Source organism: Dendrobates tinctorius, unplaced genomic scaffold (genome assembly GCF_039654945.1).
Source record: "Dendrobates tinctorius isolate UK_male_01 unplaced genomic scaffold, ASM3965494v1 ptg000014l, whole genome shotgun sequence".
Classification (NCBI taxonomy): Eukaryota; Metazoa; Chordata; class Amphibia; order Anura; family Dendrobatidae; genus Dendrobates; species Dendrobates tinctorius.
The window spans coordinates 28,002,501-28,020,639 of record NW_027361682.1 but is presented as its reverse complement, the minus strand read 5'-3'; the positions used below and the strand labels follow the sequence as shown (position 1 = coordinate 28,020,639).

At 45.1% G+C, this 18,139-nt stretch overlaps 1 protein-coding gene across 1 annotated transcript in view; it reads left to right on the top strand.

The window, feature by feature from the left end:
* The window catches only part of SDK2 (sidekick cell adhesion molecule 2), a 920,082-nt gene that overhangs the window by 840,292 nt on the left and 61,651 nt on the right, over positions 1-18,139 (top strand). Inside the window, exon 21 of the mRNA XM_073560296.1 lies at positions 17,295-17,490. Within this exon, the coding sequence (XP_073416397.1) occupies positions 17,295-17,490 (196 nt within the window). The remainder of the gene's footprint in view (positions 1-17,294; positions 17,491-18,139) is intronic.

Below are 18,139 nucleotides of genomic sequence, written 5' to 3'. Positions count from 1 at the left end.
GCACTGCACACACAGTGACTGGTGTGTTGTGCAGGCCAAATCGCTAGCAGCAGAAGCAGTTTTTTTGTCTTCTTCCCTGCCTAACGCTCTCCCTACAGAATCAGCAGCAACCTCTCCCTATGCTAAGATCGGCAGAAGTAAGATGGCGGTCGGCGTGCACGCCCTTTTATACCCCCTGTGACGCCCACCAAAGCAAGCCAATCACTTGCATGCCCTTCTGAAAGATGGTGGTGACCCGTGCCTATGTCATCACGTTGCCCACAGTGTCCGTGGATCCTGATTGGCTGAAAAAGAGCGCAAAACAAACTTTTGAAGCGCGACTTTGGCGCGTAAGTCGCCGACCTCGTGGCCGACCTCATCCTAGGGTCGGGTTTCGTTTCATGAAACCCGACTTTGCCAAAAGTCGGCGACTTTTGAATTTTTTCGACCCTTTTCGCTCAACTCTAGTAATGTGCTCACATTGTGCCCTGCGTTGTGTTGTACAGAACACTGACAGTTCGCGTTTCACATTAGGCCTGTTTCACATCCTAATCCAAAGGATGTGGAAAACACTTGTGTGATTTAACTGTTGATGGCAAAAATGTGGTGGCATTGTTAGACTCGGGAAGTGTGGTGACTCTGGTGAAGGCCAGTCTGGTGTCAGCCCCGACTGGACCATCAGACAAATTTTCTGTAACGTGTGTGCATGGAGACACCTGTTCGTACCTCACCACGGTCATATGCATTACAACTTCCTATGGGTCTGTGCAACATAAAGTGGGACTCGTCCCGGCGTCATTGCATGATGTTATCCTGGGCCGGGATTTTCCCCACTTCGGGCAATTGTGGGAGAATCAGTTGATGCCTTTGGGTAATAGTGTACATGATTCTTCTCCCAGGGCGCGTGTGGGTCCCGAACCCCAGGAAGAGGTCTCCCCGGAAGACTCGGGGGAAGAGTCTGCGGGAAATGACCTGCAGTTCCCGTTTTCAGTCATGACGGGTGATAATGAGGAGACCGGGGAAGAGGAGGAGGCCGACAGCCGTCCACCTCCCTGTTTGCCGGATTTAGAAGTTCAGAAAGATGACTTCCAAAGCGAGCAAATAAAGGATCCTACCCTTTCTCAGGCTAGGACAAATGTAAAAGTGATAAATGGGGTACCCGTAGAACCTGGCTCTGAATGATTTACTCTATCAGATAGAGAAAAAGGGGGAAGATACGGTGCAACTATTAGTCGTGCCAAAACCCTACCGGCGGCAGGTGCTGGACCTGGCCCACGGACATGTGATGGGAGGTCACCTGGGAGTCCAGAAAACCACCGAAAGGATATTACACTGTTTTGTTTGGCCAGGCATGCATCACGATATTCGTGTATATTGCGAGTCTTGTCCTGACTGCCAAGCCTCTGCACCTAAGCCCCGGTTCTGTAGCCCTTTGGTACCCCTACCTATTATTGAAGTCCCGTTTGAGAGGATTGGGATGGATTTAGTTGGGCCCCTTCCACGGTCTGCACGTGGACACCAACATATCCTGGTCATCTTGGATTATGCCACCCGTTACCCGGAGGCCATCCCTTTGCGTAACACGGCCACCAAGACGATTGCCAAGGAACTGGTGCATGTGTTTAGTCAGGTCGGTATACCAAAACAGATACTCACCGACCAGGGGACCCCCTTTATGTCCAGGGTAATGAAGGAGCTCTGCCGATTGTTACAAATCGAACCGTTACGCACATCCGTGTATCACCCTCAAACAGACGGGTTGATCGAACGGTTCAATAAAACTCTGAAGCACATGCTGAGAAAGGTGATAGACAAGGATGGGAAGAACTGGGACTATTTACTTCCGTATTTGCTTTTTGCCATCAGGGAAGTACCCCAGTCTTCCACGGGATTCTCGCCTTTCGAGTTATTGTACGCCCGTCGTCCTCGCGGACTGTTAGACGTTGCAAAAGAAACCTGGGAGGGTCAGGTCACTCCGTTTAAAACAGTGATAGATCACGTCACACAAATGCAGGACCGTATTGCGGCTGTTATGCCTATCGTCAAAGAACACATGATACAGGCTCAAGGAGCCCAAAAAAGAATCTATGATAGGGGCGCCAAGATCCGTACGTTTGCACCCGGAGATAGGGTGTTGATCCTGGTCCCCACGGTGGACAGGGCAAAGGGCCCCTTTGAGATCAAGGAAAGAGTTGGTGAAGTAAACTACAAAGTATACCAGGCAGGTAAACGGAAACCTGAACAGATTTATCATGTAAATCTGATAAAACCCTGGAAAGATCGGTCTGCCTTGTCAGCGGAGCTGGCCCGTCCCGTCTGCTCGCATTCCGTACCGGAGGTACGGGTTGCAGAGACTCTCTCGGAGCGGCAAAAGACTGAGGTCAGGCAGTTTCTACTTCACAACCAAAAGTTTTTCTCAGAAAAACCCGGGCAGACTATGCTAATGAAACATGACATCGTAACGGAACCTGGTGTCACAGTTCACGTAAAGCCCTACCGAATCCCGGAAGCGCGCCGTGAAGCCGTTTCCCGAGAAGTGAAGGCAATGTTAGAGTTAGGAGTCATTGAGGAATCGCACAGTGCGTGGTCCAGCCCGATTGTGCTAATTCCTAAACCGGACGGCACCATCCGGTTCTGCAATGACTTCAGGAAACTGAATGCGGTCTCAAAATTTGATGCCTATCCTATGCCTCGGGTCGACGAGTTAATAGATCGGTTAGGAAAAGCCCGGTATATTACGACCCTAGATCTAACCAAGGGGTATTGGCAGATCCCTCTGGCTGAGGCTGCCAGAGAAAAGACGGCATTTGCTACGCCGGAAGGTTTATTTCAGTATGTGTATATGCCGTTTGGACTGCACGGGACACCGGCGACCTTCCAGAGACTGATGGATCGAGTCCTGAGGCCACATAGGCGGTACGCTTCGGCCTATTTGGATGACATTGTCATTTACAGCTTGGACTGGGAGACTCATCTCCAGAAAGTACAAGCTGTGATTGACGACCTGTGGGAGGCAGGTCTAACCGCGAACCCCAGGAAATGTCACATCGGGCTAGAAGAAGCCCGGTATTTGGGGTATGTAATTGGGAGGGGTGTTGTTAAACCTCAGGTTGATAAGATTCAGGCGGTTCAGGACTGGCCACAACCTGTCAACAAGAAGCAGGTGCAAGCCTTCCTGGGGATCGCCGGCTATTATCGCCGGTTCATACCCAATTTTGCAGCCATCGCTACCCCCCTGACGGATCTTACAAAAGGGAAAGACTCCGTCATGATTAAATGGAGTTTAGCGGCTGAAGAAGCCTTCCATAGCCTAAAACGGGCACTTTGCTCTCAGCCCGTACTGGTGACTCCGGACTTCCGCAGCGAGTTTGTGGTACAAACGGATGCCTCTGATACCGGTATCGGGGCCGTACTCTCACAAGTGAGGGACGGAGTGGAACACCCAGTCCTCTATCTCAGCAGGAAGCTGAATAAACACGAGCAAAGGTATGCAGTCGTAGAAAAAGAGTGCCTCGCCATTAAGTGGGCTCTAGAGGCCCTCAAATATTACCTGGTGGGCCGAAAGTTCAGGCTGATCACTGACCATGCCCCTCTCAAGTGGATGCACTTGAACAAGGAACGGAATAGCCGGGTGACCCGGTGGTTCCTTGCCCTGCAGGCCTACACTTTTTCGGTGGAGCACCGCCCAGGGGTACAGATGGGGAATGCAGATGCCCTGTCCCGAGTGCACTGTTTGGCGGGTGTCATTGCTCGACCAGAGTGGTCTGAGCAGAGGGGGGGATATGTGAGAATCATGTGGGAATAGTGGATGAGGGCAGGTATATCTCGCCCAGATTCCTTTCCTATGTGGCCTAGTCTGGTCAGTATCGCACCTGCTTGCTAATGAATAATGGGAGGTGGATATAAAAGGATGCAAGGTGGTTGTGTGAGTGTCTCAGCCTGGGAACACAGAGAGCCTGTCTGTTTGAGAGACACACGTGAGTGGAAGCAGTGCCCACTGCAACTGTGGTTTGGCTGGACGGGAGAAGCCCGCCAGTTGGTAGTTAGGTTGTCCATTGTTTAGTTAGTGCCGGACAGGCAAGGATTTGTTTTATGTTTTATTTCCTTTTGCATTGCTTTCACCATTAATAAACCTGACCCAGGGTCAGTTATACACAAATCCCAGCTCTGCGCCTGAGTTTCATGCTGAATGCACGTGACCTTTGACCCCAGCAAAGGCGATCCCGGAGTGTTTTATCACACACACTTCAGTTGTTTGACGTCAGTTGCAAACCGTCAAACGGTGAAAAAACGGATCCATTTCCGTTGTGCACAAAACGGATGCACCGGATCCGTTTTTTGGACGGATCCGCTGCAGCCGCTAAGTGCATGAAATTTAAAGGAACAGAGGCCTGGAAAGAGAGAGAGCGAGAAAGATTTTTTTCGCCGACGCCAGAACGGCGTTTAGGGTTAAAATGCATGAAAGGAAAATCTTCTGGGCATGCGCACTTTAAAATATCAGGTCCGCCGCTGGAAAAAAATGTTCCTTTGCCCGTCTGCTCCAGACGGCGGATGCTAAAATTCAAATGGATCCGTCAAAAAACGGATGCAACGGATGACCATCACTCATAATCCACCGCTAATGCAAGTCTATGAGAAAAAAAACGGATCCGCTTTTTTCAAAAATCGGCGGATTTTGCCTGACGTCAAACAACTGAAATTGGCCTTATACTGACTGTAGATACGGTACATCAATTGTTCAACGCGTAAAATCGTAACGGGGTTCATGCAACTAGTCAGTCCAAATGGGATAACGCTGAACGCCTTACTATCAGCCGCTCATTATTCACTTGTATCTCAATCTGGGTTGCAAACACTTCTATTATTGTCGCACTGCCATATCTGACTATCTATAGATATGTCTATAAATGGAAATAATGCACGCTGCATTCCTGGATCTATCCATCTGTCCATCCATATACCCACCGGTAATGCTGAATCTTGTAATTAGCCCACCTGTCATATTGGTAGTCTTGTCTGCTCTTATCATAGAATCATAGAATCGTAGAGTTGGAAGGGACCTCCTGGGCCATCTGGTCCAACCCCCTGCTCAAAGCAGGATTCGCTAAATCATCCCAGTCAGATGTCTGTCCAGCCTCTGTTTGAAGACATCCATTGAAGGAGAACTCACCACTTCTCGTGGCAGCTTGTTCCACTCATTGATCACTCTAACTGTCCATGTTATGGAGCCATGGATTTGGGGCTCTGGCTTCAAACCAAGTCAACATGAAGACGTTCGCTTGACAATTAGGGAGACGGGAAAAAAAAGTGGATTTACAAGAGAATCCATGGCAGATCCTTGGATTTCTGCCAGTTTGATATGCCACTGATCACTGCAGAGTTAAGCACCATTGGGCCATGTTCTCATATAGCGTAACTACTGCACTTTTCCCTAAGAGGTTCGATGGGGAAAACAAAAAAGAAGCAGAAAAAGGCAACATTACCCTATGTGAGAACACAAGTCTTTACGGGGTTGTCCAGTGAGAACTATGTATCACCTATCTGCAGGATCAGTGGTAACTTTCTGATCTGAGGGGGTCCGACCGCTGGACCTCCTGGGACCTACATCGATCAGCAGAACAAGGAATTTTTATCTCTGATGGGGAACTTTTATGTCCGACCGTCGCTTCATTCATTCTCTGTGGAGTTGCCGAAAAAAATCTCCCATGAACCACTCCAGAAGCCTCCCGATAAGGACAGGTTCACAAGTATGCAAGGTCCGGGTCTGTCACGTTTTTGTGCTCAGCTGAAAAAATGAACGGAGGCCAAAGTGACTTGTAATCGTCAAGGGCTGTATCGGGGACTTTGCTAGGGTTTGTGTTGGAATCCTCTTTTTGAGAATTCTGACAGAAGCACCACCGTATAGAGAGCGGCAGAGAGCGTAAATAGGTGGTCTAAGCTGTAGATTTCTTGTACATACCGCATAGATGCTTTGGCAACAGACTGAGCCCCGGCATCTAGGCGGACATTCAGGTGCAGGAAATGGAATGTGGGAGTGATAATACTCTCCCAGAAGAGACAGACGGTATCTACTAATCATGAAGACCATTGTATGTGACAGATGTGGGGGCGCTCTTGCTGATTGTGCACAGACCTGTGTGCACAGCGTCTGATCCGTCTATACATATAACCCCGGCTACACTCCTACACACTCCGGGCTCATTTCTGCTGTGATACATGCACCGACTTCCCTAAACTCCACTTACTTTTTGGTGCCAATTAATTTCTATATTCATTTAACAAAGAATTATTGTTATTCAATATAGGGAGGGACGGGATGGCCTAATGGCCCCCTGATTATATCCCACTGCAATTAATCAGCATTTACATTAATTAAACTCATTTACATGAGTCCTGTACAGTGCAGAGTCTGCATGTAATTGGCCGAGGACTCGATGCCGATGAAGATATTTAACATCCATATTAAATTGTAATTAGTATTTCTGATTAGGAAATTCCATTCTAAAAATCAGCGACTAATTAGCTGCTCTTGGCCTGTTTCTGGCCTGGCAGTTATATAGCTTTATGCCTCTCGTAAATCAGGAGATAACAAGCTGAGAACTCCTGGCTGTTTATTTCCAATTAAGAGATCAGCCGATCAGAGGATAAGAGGAATGTCCCCAAGTCCAGAAAGATGTAACTTACCCATAAACATTAGATAGTGCAGACAGGGATGTATACATGGAAGCCAAATATCCAGTGATGATTCCTGATATTTGCTTGCATAGTATAGCGCCACTTGGTGATCACAGTGTTTAGCAATGTGCACATCCTCATGAACAGAGTGCTGGTGGACACACATGCTCAGTCATTTTCCCCATAGCCCGCTCCATGCAAAGCGATTCTCTATTCATTGCTGCAAAACAGCCAATAGAAATGACTTTCTGGACTGCTTGTCAGAAAAGGAGCAAATCCCTTTTTAGTAACACAACAGTAAAAGCTTGCAAGAAAAGTATGAAGAAATTATATTGTCAGCTGCCAGAGGTTGAAGGTAACTGATTATGAGCAAAGCCAGGCCCAAGGAGCAGTAGACATAGCTTTTCACCCTTCTTGTCAGGGAAGGAGCGGAGCTTCTGTGGTAACATGACCAATTAGCTTAAAAAAAAAACAACATCAAAAAGAGACTATTTTGTCAGCTGCCAGAGGTGATGGACAATGAATATGAGCAAAACCAACCCCCAGGAGCAGAGAAGCCACTTACTTGTAGGGGAATGAGTGGAGCTTCTGGTGTAACATGGCCATATAGCTAAAAAAAAACACAATAAATTGTGCGCTTACCGGAAGGTGATGGAGAATGATTATGAGCAAAGCCAGCCTCTAGCAGCACAGTAACCAATAAAAATAGCTTTTCACCCTGTTTGTCAGGGAAGAAGCGGAGCCTTTGTAGTAACATGGCCATATTGCTGGAAAACAGCAATAAAAAGGGACTATATTGTCAACTGCCAGAAGGTGAAGGAGATTGATAATGAGTGAAGCTAGCCCTCATGAGCAGAGCAGCCAAGCAAGCAGCTTGTCAGGGAAGGAACGGAGCCTCTGTAGTATAATGAAAAACATTTCCAGCCACTAGCAGCATTTTAGGACTTTTGGTATGAAAATTATTCAGTATAGCTTCAGTGTAGCTGTGAATTTCCCGCTAATTATTGTGTAATGGAAAATTCTACAACTTTCGTATGAATTTCTTACCATTTTCAAGCTCTTTTTGAGAACTTTTTTCTTTTCATTTTGTTGGAATATGTTTGGTGCAACAACTCCATTCCTGTGTATGAGTGTATCATTGCTAGATTTTTATGCTGTTCATAAAGTTAGAACAAAAAAAAATCTCCCAGAGGCTCACACAGGGAGAGCATGTGACTGTATTTCCTGTTTTCCTGTGTCTGTGTATGACGGAAGCATCCTGCTGTAGATGCTGCACAGATAGAAACACACAAATGATTTATTCCTGATCTATTAAGCGTATCATATATTGTTCCTGATTGTTCATGAATAAAGAAGCTCCTTTGTCACACCACACGCTTGGAGAGTATCCTGAATAATCCGCAACCAACAGGTTATGGGCCCAGAGTAACACAGCAACAAAGAAGATATCCACTAGCAGCAATTCTGTCAAGTTCTCAGTGCCAAGCCTCACTAACCAGAACTACCAGTCCTGGAAATTCAAGGTGAAGATGCTGCTCATAAGAGAAGGTGCGTGGAAATATATTCAGGAACAAGTGCCTCATCTATTACCAGATGATTGGCTAGAGAAGGATCAGAAAGCACAAAGCATTAACTCCCTCAGTGTAGATGATAATCAGATTGTGCATATATGCAAGTGTGCAACTGCAAAGGAGATGTGGGGTGAGTTACAGAAAGTGGATGAAAGATCAAATCTTAGCAATAAGCTTTATCTCATGAGAAAGCTGTATCAGTCTAAGCTAAGTGATGGACAGAATATGCAGGACTATATAAGAAACACCCTAGAGATTGTGGAGCATCTCAGGGGTATTGGAGAAGAAATTAAAGGTTTTCATGTTGCTGCACTTCTATTAAGTGATCTTCCAGAGAGTTATAACACACTCGTGACTGCACTAGATGCATTCAAGCAAAAAAGGAAGCACACTGTAGCGCCATAACATGCAAATATGAAAAATGAATAATGAATTGCATTACTGCATTAGAAATATGAAAAATTGAGAAAGTTTAGCGCATAAAATGGCCAAGTTTCAATTTCTAATGCAGTAATGCAATTCATTTTTCATATTTGCATGTTATGGCACTACAGTGTGCTTCCTTTTTTGCTTGAATGTATATGAGTTGGTGACTCTAGGTTAAGCACCTGTTCACACAATGTTTATGCTTGGATGTGACGGTCGGTTTTTGAAATTTGCACTAGATGCATGGCCAGATGATGAGCTGTTAAAAGCAAACTTGTGGATGAATTCAAAAGAGAAAAACACAGCATGTAAGCAGTAGTAATGAATCCAGAGCAAAAACAGCATTAAAGATACAGGATTTCCCTAAATATAATAGCAATCTAAGAAACTCATGAATGTTTTGTCTGTAAAAAGCCCGGCCACCTTCAAGCAGACTGCAGTATTTGAAAGCAAGAATGAGTCAGAGTCAGAACAGTCATCAAAGGGTTAAAACAGCTGTAAAGGAAGATTCTGCATGTGTTGAAGCTGAATTTAATGCCAGTACAGTCCCATCTGCAAAGCATATATGGTGTATAGATTCTGGTGCAAGCAATCATATGACAAATAACAAGGATTTCACTGACCTTCCTGAAAGCAAGTCAGAAAAGGTCATCTTAGCTAATGGTCACTATATGACTTCAGAAGGAGTAGGAGACAGCTACCTCCACTGTCCAGTTTCAACAGCACAAAGCAGAAAGATCCCACTAAAGGATGTTCTCTATGTTCCCAGCCTTGAAAGCAATCTTCTGTCAGTAAAGAAGCTCATGCGAAAGGGGAATGTAGTTACTTTTAAAGCTAACAGCTGCATCATCTCAAAGAAGGGTCACACTCTTGCAGAAGGAAAAATCCAAGATGAACTTTATCAGCTAAAATGCAAAGCAAGAGTGTACAGTGCTAGCCAAGATCTACATAAGAACTGTATCCATGTATGGCACTGACGTCTTGGGCACAGAGACCCAGAAGCAGTAAGGAAGCTAGCTCAACTTGCAAATGGTATTTAAATCAACCAGTGTAGTCAAATGATGAAGTGTCTTAAAGGGAAAATGCCCAGAAAATCCTTTCCTAAAATAAGCAACACTAGATCTGCACAGCATCTGGATCTGATGTGGATCTGTATGTGGACCAATGAGTGTTCAAACTCCTAGCAAGAAGAGATATTTTCTCACATTTATTGATGACTACTCCAGATATACAGCCGCTTACCTGCTTCCCAGTAAGGATGAAGTTCCACAGAAACTTGAAAAATATGTTGCTGTAGTGTTTAACAAATATGGAAGAATGCCGAAAGCCCTGCGTGTCGATAATGGAACCGAATATACAAGAGGTAAGGTGCAAACCATTGTGAAAAAGGATGGAATCGTGTTCCAGACTACAATTCCATACAACCCAGAACAAAATGGCATTGCAGAGAGAAAGAACCGTACTCTCTGTGAAAGTGGAAGAAGTATCTTGTTTGATGCAAATCTACCTACAACGTATTGGGGAGAAGCCATCATGACAGCTTGCTATCTTCAAAGCAGAGTGCCACGTAAAGCCACAAATAAATCTCCATATGAGCTATGGAACTGCAAGAAGCCTAACCTGAAGCACCACAGGATATTTGGAAGCAAAACGTTTGTGTATGTTGCCAAATAAAAATGTCCCAAGTGGGAATCACACGCAAAGCAAGGAGTCCTGGTGGGCAATAGCGAAACTCAAAAGGGATACAGAATCCTGAACCCAGAGACCAACACAGTAACAATCAGCAGAGATGCAGTGATTGATGAAAACTCTGTATCATTCACATTCCATGAAGTTACACCAGTTATTCATCCTAAGAAGCAAGAACAAGAATCTCAATCACCAAACTCAGATGCCAAAAAGGAAAACACTGAAGTGTGAATAAGCTCTGAAGCCACCAAGGAAGACACAGAAGAATAATAATAATAATAAATTTTATTTCTATAGCGCCGACATATTCCGCAGCACTTTACATTTCAGAGGGGATTTGTACAGACAATAGACATTACAGCATAACAATAATCACATACAGTAGATTATAACAAATACCAAGAGGAAAGAGGGCCCTGCTCGCAAGCTTACAGTCTATGAGGAAAGAGGTAGACACGAAAGGTGGGTGGTAACAGTTGCCCTGATTGTATGGACCAGCCATAATGTTAAGTGTGTGACAGTACAGACACAGAGGGCTAATGGATGCATACAGCATGTGGGAACATGATGCGGGAAATCTGGTTATGGTAAGACTTTTGGCTGTGCCACACAGGGATAGATTAGGTTAATGTGTTGAGGCAATAGGCCAGTCTGAATAAATGTGTTTTCAGGGCACGCTTAAAATTGTGGGGATTGGGGACTAATCGTATTGACCTGGGAAGTGCATTCCAAAGAATTGTCGCGGCACGTGTAAAGTCTTGGAGACGGGAGTGGGAGGTTCTGACTATTGAGGATACTAACCTCAGGTCATCAGCAGAACGGAGGGTGCGGGTAGGGTGGTATACTGAAACAAGGGAGAAGATGTAGGGGGGTGCTGAGCCATGGAGGGCTTTGTGGGTGAGGGTAATAAGTTTATACTGAATTCTGGAGTGGATGGGTAGCCAGTGTAATGACTGGCACAAGGTAGAAGAACCAAGTCAACCTCCAGTCAGGAGATCAGAAAGGCCAAACGAAGCATCCCAGCTAAATGCCTTTCTTATATGATCAGAACACATCCTGAACCAGAGCCACAGTCATGGCAAGAGATGCAAAAACTGCCTGTCCACGAGAAGCAGAAGTGGATAAATGCTGGAAGAAGATCTGCTACCCGGCAATGAGAGTTACAGACAAGCAGTGGGGGCGCTTCTGTACATAGCAATCACAACTCGTCCGGATATCACAGCCACAGTTGGAATTCTCTGCTGACGTGTAAGCAAGCCACGCCAAAGAGACTGGAATGCAATTAAGAGAATTCTTCAATATCTTAAAGAAACTCAAAGGCTAAATCTTAAGGTATCTGCATCAGGAGATCTCACTCTCAGAGGTTATGTGGATGCAGAATGGGCTGGAGATTCAAGTGATCAGAAATCAACAAGTGGTTACTTGTTCAAGTTAGGAAAAAATTCAATTTCTTGGTGCAGAAGAAAACAAGTGTCAGTCGCATTATCTTCTACAGAAGCAGCATATATGTCTGCTGCTTATGCAAGTCAAGAAGTAATTTGGTTGAAACAACTTTTGGAAGATTTCAGCAAGCCATTAGCTCACCTAACAGTTATCTATGAGGACAACCAAGGATGCATTAAACTTGCCAGCAGTGAGAAGATTAGTGCAAGGACTAAGTGCATTGATGTAAAACATCACCACTTACGTGACTTAGTGGAACGTGGTGTACTCAAGTTTGTTTATTGTGAGTCTGACAAGATGATAGCTGATGGTATGACAAAGGTATTATCAAGAGCCAAGTTTGTGGACTTCAGAATCATAATGGGACTACCAGGATAAGTAGTTGTTGAGTGGGGGTGTTGGAATATGTTTGGTGCACAACTTCATTCCTGTCTATGAGTTTTTAGTTTCTAGATGTGTATGCTGTTTATAAAGTTAAAACAAAAAAAAACCTCCCAGAGGCTCACACAGGGAGAGCATGTGACTGTATTTCCTGTTTTCCCTGTGTCTGTGTATGAGAGAAGCAGCCTGCTGTAGATGCTGCACAGATACAGACTCACAAATGATTTAATCCTGATCTATTAAGCTTATCATATATTGTTCCTGTTTGTTCCTGAATAAAGAAGCTCTGTTGTCACAGACTTGGAGAGTATCCTGAATAATCCACTGCCAACACATTTAGAATGGAAAGAAATACAGAACTGATACTTCATCCAGCTGAGAGTTTGTTGCAGTAATATCCAGTCTCCACAATCCTTCATGGAAGAAAAATCCAGTGAAGCAATTTGCAAAATGGATGTGGTTTGTGTAAATTTGCATAGAAGATGGGCTGATATTGGGGGCAGGGATTAAAAGTTTTGATTTTGGTAATTTAAAGTGGACCTGTCACTTGCCACAAATATGTATTTGTATCTACCTGTTATAAATGCCGCTGTTCCCCTGAATCTGGCATTGTTTTTCTTTTGTTCCTACACCTCTCCAATCCTGAGATATGGCCCCCTCTTTCCTGCATATAAATCTATTCTTTGTAACTGGGCGTGGTCCTCAAGAGCACACCCACTAGGAGAATTTGATGACATTGCCCATTTGGCTAACAAAACTAGATTTATATATAGAGAAGAGGAGGCCATATCTCAGTAACGGAGAGGAGTAGGAACAAAAGAAAAACAACGCCGGATTCAGGAGAACAGCAGCATTTATACTGGGTTAGAAAAATTACAAATCTATGGCAAGTGACAAGCCCTTTAAATTATATTTTTATCACTCCGGACCCCAAACTGATAACACTGTAACAAACTATGACAAGCAATGTGTGCTGTTGATACATTACCATAACTGGATGCCAACCTTGCATGCCATCAGCTGTGAGTGGTGTATATGGGAATATTTCTATTCACTGACAGCAACCAGAGATATTATAAATGACAATATCTTTTGGAAGGTGGCCATATATATACGGTTTGCCCATGTACGTCATATGCATTACTGGGTAATAGACCACATGATCCGGAATTCATGTTGTACTCATGTTTTCAGCAAATATCCCACGATCCAGGGAAAATTTCCCAAGTGAAGATTAAACCGTGGAGAAACAATATACTAGGGGCCTTATATATAACGCAGATATGAACTGCACTTGCTGCAATAAACTCTGCACTGTATACAGGACCCAGGAGCCTTTCTGTAATTGCACAATTTATGTAGTGCAAGTCCATTTCATTACCATGCAGCCCATGCTGCTATTCCTTGTTACAGCGCTGACATCTAGTGGTCGTCAGGGGAAGTGTGGGCCTCCTGCCAAACTTACTCAGTTGTCCTTGTAATGTAATAATAAGATTCAACAATCCGCCTAATGCAGCTAATCTGTTACTGTGAGTCAGGGAGAGCAGCAGAGCCTGCAGAACGCACATCTCCGATAAACCGCTGTCTGGGATGGGAACATTTAATAGATCTTATTTATACAGTCCAGAAACCCTACATTATGTAAGGAAAAATGCAACAGTAAGGAGATTCTGGGTGCAGCAGTGGCCTCGGCGGATGGGCTGCTCTCTCTGAATATAGGCTATGATTGCAGGAAGGACTATGGCTGAATGAATGTTTCCAATTCATGCCACCAGAAGTCGCGTCTAATGTCTTGTAACTGCTGGAGAGATTATTAGATGTCGTACAAAGGGTTAAATATAATGGAAGGATGGAGATGGGTCCATGTACCTGTCTCTAGAGTAATCTGCGCACCACATTTCATAGTTCTGATTTTTTTTTTCTACATCCTTCCTGACAACTTTTGCAGAAGAGCAAACGGGTAGATGTGTGCTGCACTTATGGTGTGTTATAGGAGGCACTTGTCTCACCCTCACCTTGTTGTAGTGTTAGCTACAGTCTACACCCAATATCAGTGACAGCCACAGTGCCTCACCCCTACTAGCAATGACAGACCGTGACGCATGCCCTAATGTAAATGAAAGCCACAATGCCCCATCTCCCAATATCAGTGACAACCACAGTGCCCCGCCTCCCAATATCAGTGACAGCCAGAGTGCCCCGCCTCCCAATATCAGTGACAGCCAGAGTGCCTCGCCTCCCAATATCAGTGACAGCCACAGTGCCCCACCTCCCAATATCAGTGAAAGCCACAGTTCCCCACCTCCCAATATCAGTGATAGCCACAGTTCCCCACCTCACAATATCAATATCAGTGACAGCCACAGTGCTCCACCTCTCAATATCAGTGACATCCACAGTTCCCCACCTCCAATATCAGTGAAAGCCACAGTGCCCTGCCTCCCAATAACAGTGAAAGCTACAGAGCCCCGCCTCCCAATATCAGTGAAAGCCACAGTGCCCCGCCTCCCAATATCAGTGACAGCCACAGTGCCCCACCTCCCAATATCAGTGACAGCCACAGTGCCCCACCTCCCAATATCAGTGACAGCCACAGTGCCTTGCCTCCCAATATCAGTGACAGCCTCAGTGCCTTGCCTCACAATATCAGTGAAAGCCACAGTGTCCCGCCTCCCAATATCAGTGAAAGCCACAGTGCCCCGCCTCCCAATATCAGTGACAACCACAGTGCCCCGCCTCCCAATATCAGTGAAAGCCACAGTGCCCCGCCTCCCAATATCAGTGACAACCACAGTGCCCCGCCTCCCAATATCAGTGACAGCCACAGTGCCCTGATCCCTAATATCAGTGAAAGCCACAGTGCCCCGATCCCTATTATCAGTGACAGCCACAGTGACCCGATTCCTAATAACAGTAGCTGCCACAGTGACCTGATCCCTAATATCAGTAGCTGCCACAGTGCTTCACTTGGTAGAGTTTATTGCTATAAATACTATAAAAATAAGAGGAGCCGTCAGGATGCCGCAATGTTTAGTGGAGCATTAAAGCAACTGCCGTACCTGGCACTTCAAGAGTTAAGTCAGGCTAGTTTGGGGTTATGTAGGGAGAGGTCTGGGAAGCGGCTGCTGAATATTATATTATGGATAATAGAAAGAAGCAGCCGCAGCTGGAGAACAGGCTGAATGTGAAAGGAGGAGAGGAGACTATGGCATTGTGCTCTGGCCAGGTAACATGTTCTGTGGAAGAGATAGAAGATGTCTGCCCAGACCTGCTTGTTGGTATGACCCAAAGAGCAGCAAGAACGGCTGTAGACGGCGTGGATAATGGGCCTCGGCAGAAGCCCACTAATGTGCAGGGCGGCGGAGTCGGTAACATGTTCCGGATTCGACTGCAAAAAGAAAATATTACATTATTTACATAATATCTTTATGGCTAGTTGGATTAAATAATTTTTTTTTTATATATAAATTAGTGAATATTTTGGAATGAATTAGTGTTTCTTTTTGTTTTTATAAATTGGTGAATTTTAGTGTGTTGCAGGGAAATATTAGGGTGCTAGTGAGCCCATGCACTTTAATCGAATTAAAAGGCGGCGGTCTCTTAGTAAATGTAATTGCTATGCGCCAAAATTTGCACAAATTTAATAAATTAGAAAAAGAAAAGCTTTTTTTTTAATCTTGTTCTTTAAAACTCGGTCAATGAATTTTGTGCAAAATCAAAAACATGTTTTTTTTTTCCTTTACCCTTTCCTGCAAATTTTTAATTAACAACCAAACTATTTTGCAAACATAAAATCATTCCTGGGGGAGACATTTGCGACAAATTTTGCAACTTTTCGATAAATCACTAATGATGAATCAGGTGAAATCATCTGGAAATCATAAACGTTGCCTATGAAAATAGACTCTAAAAAAAGGCAGAATTAGAAAGATGAATGTGTGGCAAACAAAAAAAAGCACAAAACAATTGACAAAAAAATTGATGCAAATTCAATGAGTGGCGCCCCCTATCTGTTTGGAGACCTCAGCCATTTTTCTTTTTTAATGTAAATTTGTCACACTTCATTTCTGACATTTTTGGCACAGATTTAGGCCGGTTTCACACGTCCAGATATTTCCGGTACCGGAGATATCCGTGTGTCCTACGAGCAGCACACCTGTGGCAACTGTGTGCCGCATCAGGACCACACGGACACATGGACGGCCGCCGAGGAAGAAGCGGTATATTAAAGTCCGAATGACAGCAGGTGTTGGATGATGATAACAGTCTCAAAAGCCCCCACCTGCTGTCATTCGGACTTTAATATATCGCTCATCGTTCTCCTTTGCTTGAATGACAGCCGGCTTCAGCACCAGCTGCCGGGGAACAGCACTTACAGTAGCCGCTTCTTCCTCGGCCGCCGTCCGTGCACACAGAGGAGAGTGTGCACTGTTCTCCGTGTGCACATGTTGCGGTCCGTGCTGCAGGTAGAAACCGGACATGTCAGTGTGTTTTACACACTGACACATGGTCTGTGAAAACACTGACATGTACATAGACCCATTCATTTGAATGGGTTTTCGTGTGTCAGTGTCTCTGGTACTTGAGAAAACTGTCTCTACACGTACCGGAGACACTGACGTGTGAAACCTGCCTTACAGAGCAGAGCGAGAGAAATCAGTGAATTAAAGGGTTATTCCCATCAACGGACACCATCAGTTTTTGATTGGGGTGTGTCTGATCTCTGAGACCACTACTGAGGCCGGGATCACACATGCGAGAAATACGGCCGAGTCTCGCATGTTAATACCCGGCACTGCCGCCGGCACTCAAGAGCGGGGCGTGCGGCTCCATGTATTGCTATGCGGCCACACGCTCCGCTCCTGAGTGCCGGCGGCAAGACTCGGCCGTATTCCTCGCATGTGTGATCCTGGCCTAATTCTGAGAATGACGAGGGCACAGAGCTGGAGAATGGCTTCCGTGCACTTAGAAGGGCACATCAGCGCTGCAGTCCCTTCATTTTCAGGATAGGTGGGGTCCCAATGGTTGCACCCCCCAAACCTAGCAATGTGCCATTACCTAAGCACAGACAATACCTATATCACAAATATGTGTATATATAGGGGGTCACATTATAGTTTTCTTCTGCAGCTGGTGGCCTGGGACCCGGCTAAAGAAGACGATATAACCTTGGTTACAGTCAGACCCAACTTCCAGGACAGCACTCATGTAGGCTTCATCACTGGCTTACAGAAGTATCACAGCTACCTGACCTCCATCCTGTGCTTCACCACCCCAGGAGACGGACCCCGCAGCCCCCCGCAGCTTGTCTGGACACAGGAGGATGGTATGGAAGAGATACAATAACCCTGCAAAATACGACTGCAGGATGAAGGTGCAGAGCAGCAGCGTATCCACTTTTTAAGGGGTTGTCCACCTAATTTTTTTTCTTATACCTCAATGAGTATAAATAATTTTTTGCTATTCGGTTTCATTAAAACATTTTGCACCTTTTGACTTTTACAAATTCTCTTCCTGCCCATTTTACATTGATGTGTTCTGTGGTCAGAAATCAGCTGAGAGGAGGTTAAAAAACAGACAGATAAAGGGAATCTGTTGGCAGTTTGTTTCTATGTAAGGATTTGAGACCCTGATTCCAGCCACGTATCACTTATTAGTCTGTGTGTTTTAGTTTCAGGACAATGTTTTATCAGCAGGAGATTATCACTCCAGGACTAGTTGCCTGAAGCACAGCATTCCAGCTAATCTGTGTAACCACACCCCCATCACTGATTGGCAGCTTGCTGACAATGTACACAGGAAGCTGCCTATCAGTGGTGTGGGCGGGGTTAAACACAACTCAGCATTCGAGCTCTGCTAGATCTATCGCAGAGACAACAGGGATTCTATCAAAACTGCACCAAACAGCCCAGCAAGTGATACATCACTGGAATCAGGCTCTCTGTCCCTTTATCGTGCTGCTTTTAGATTACAAA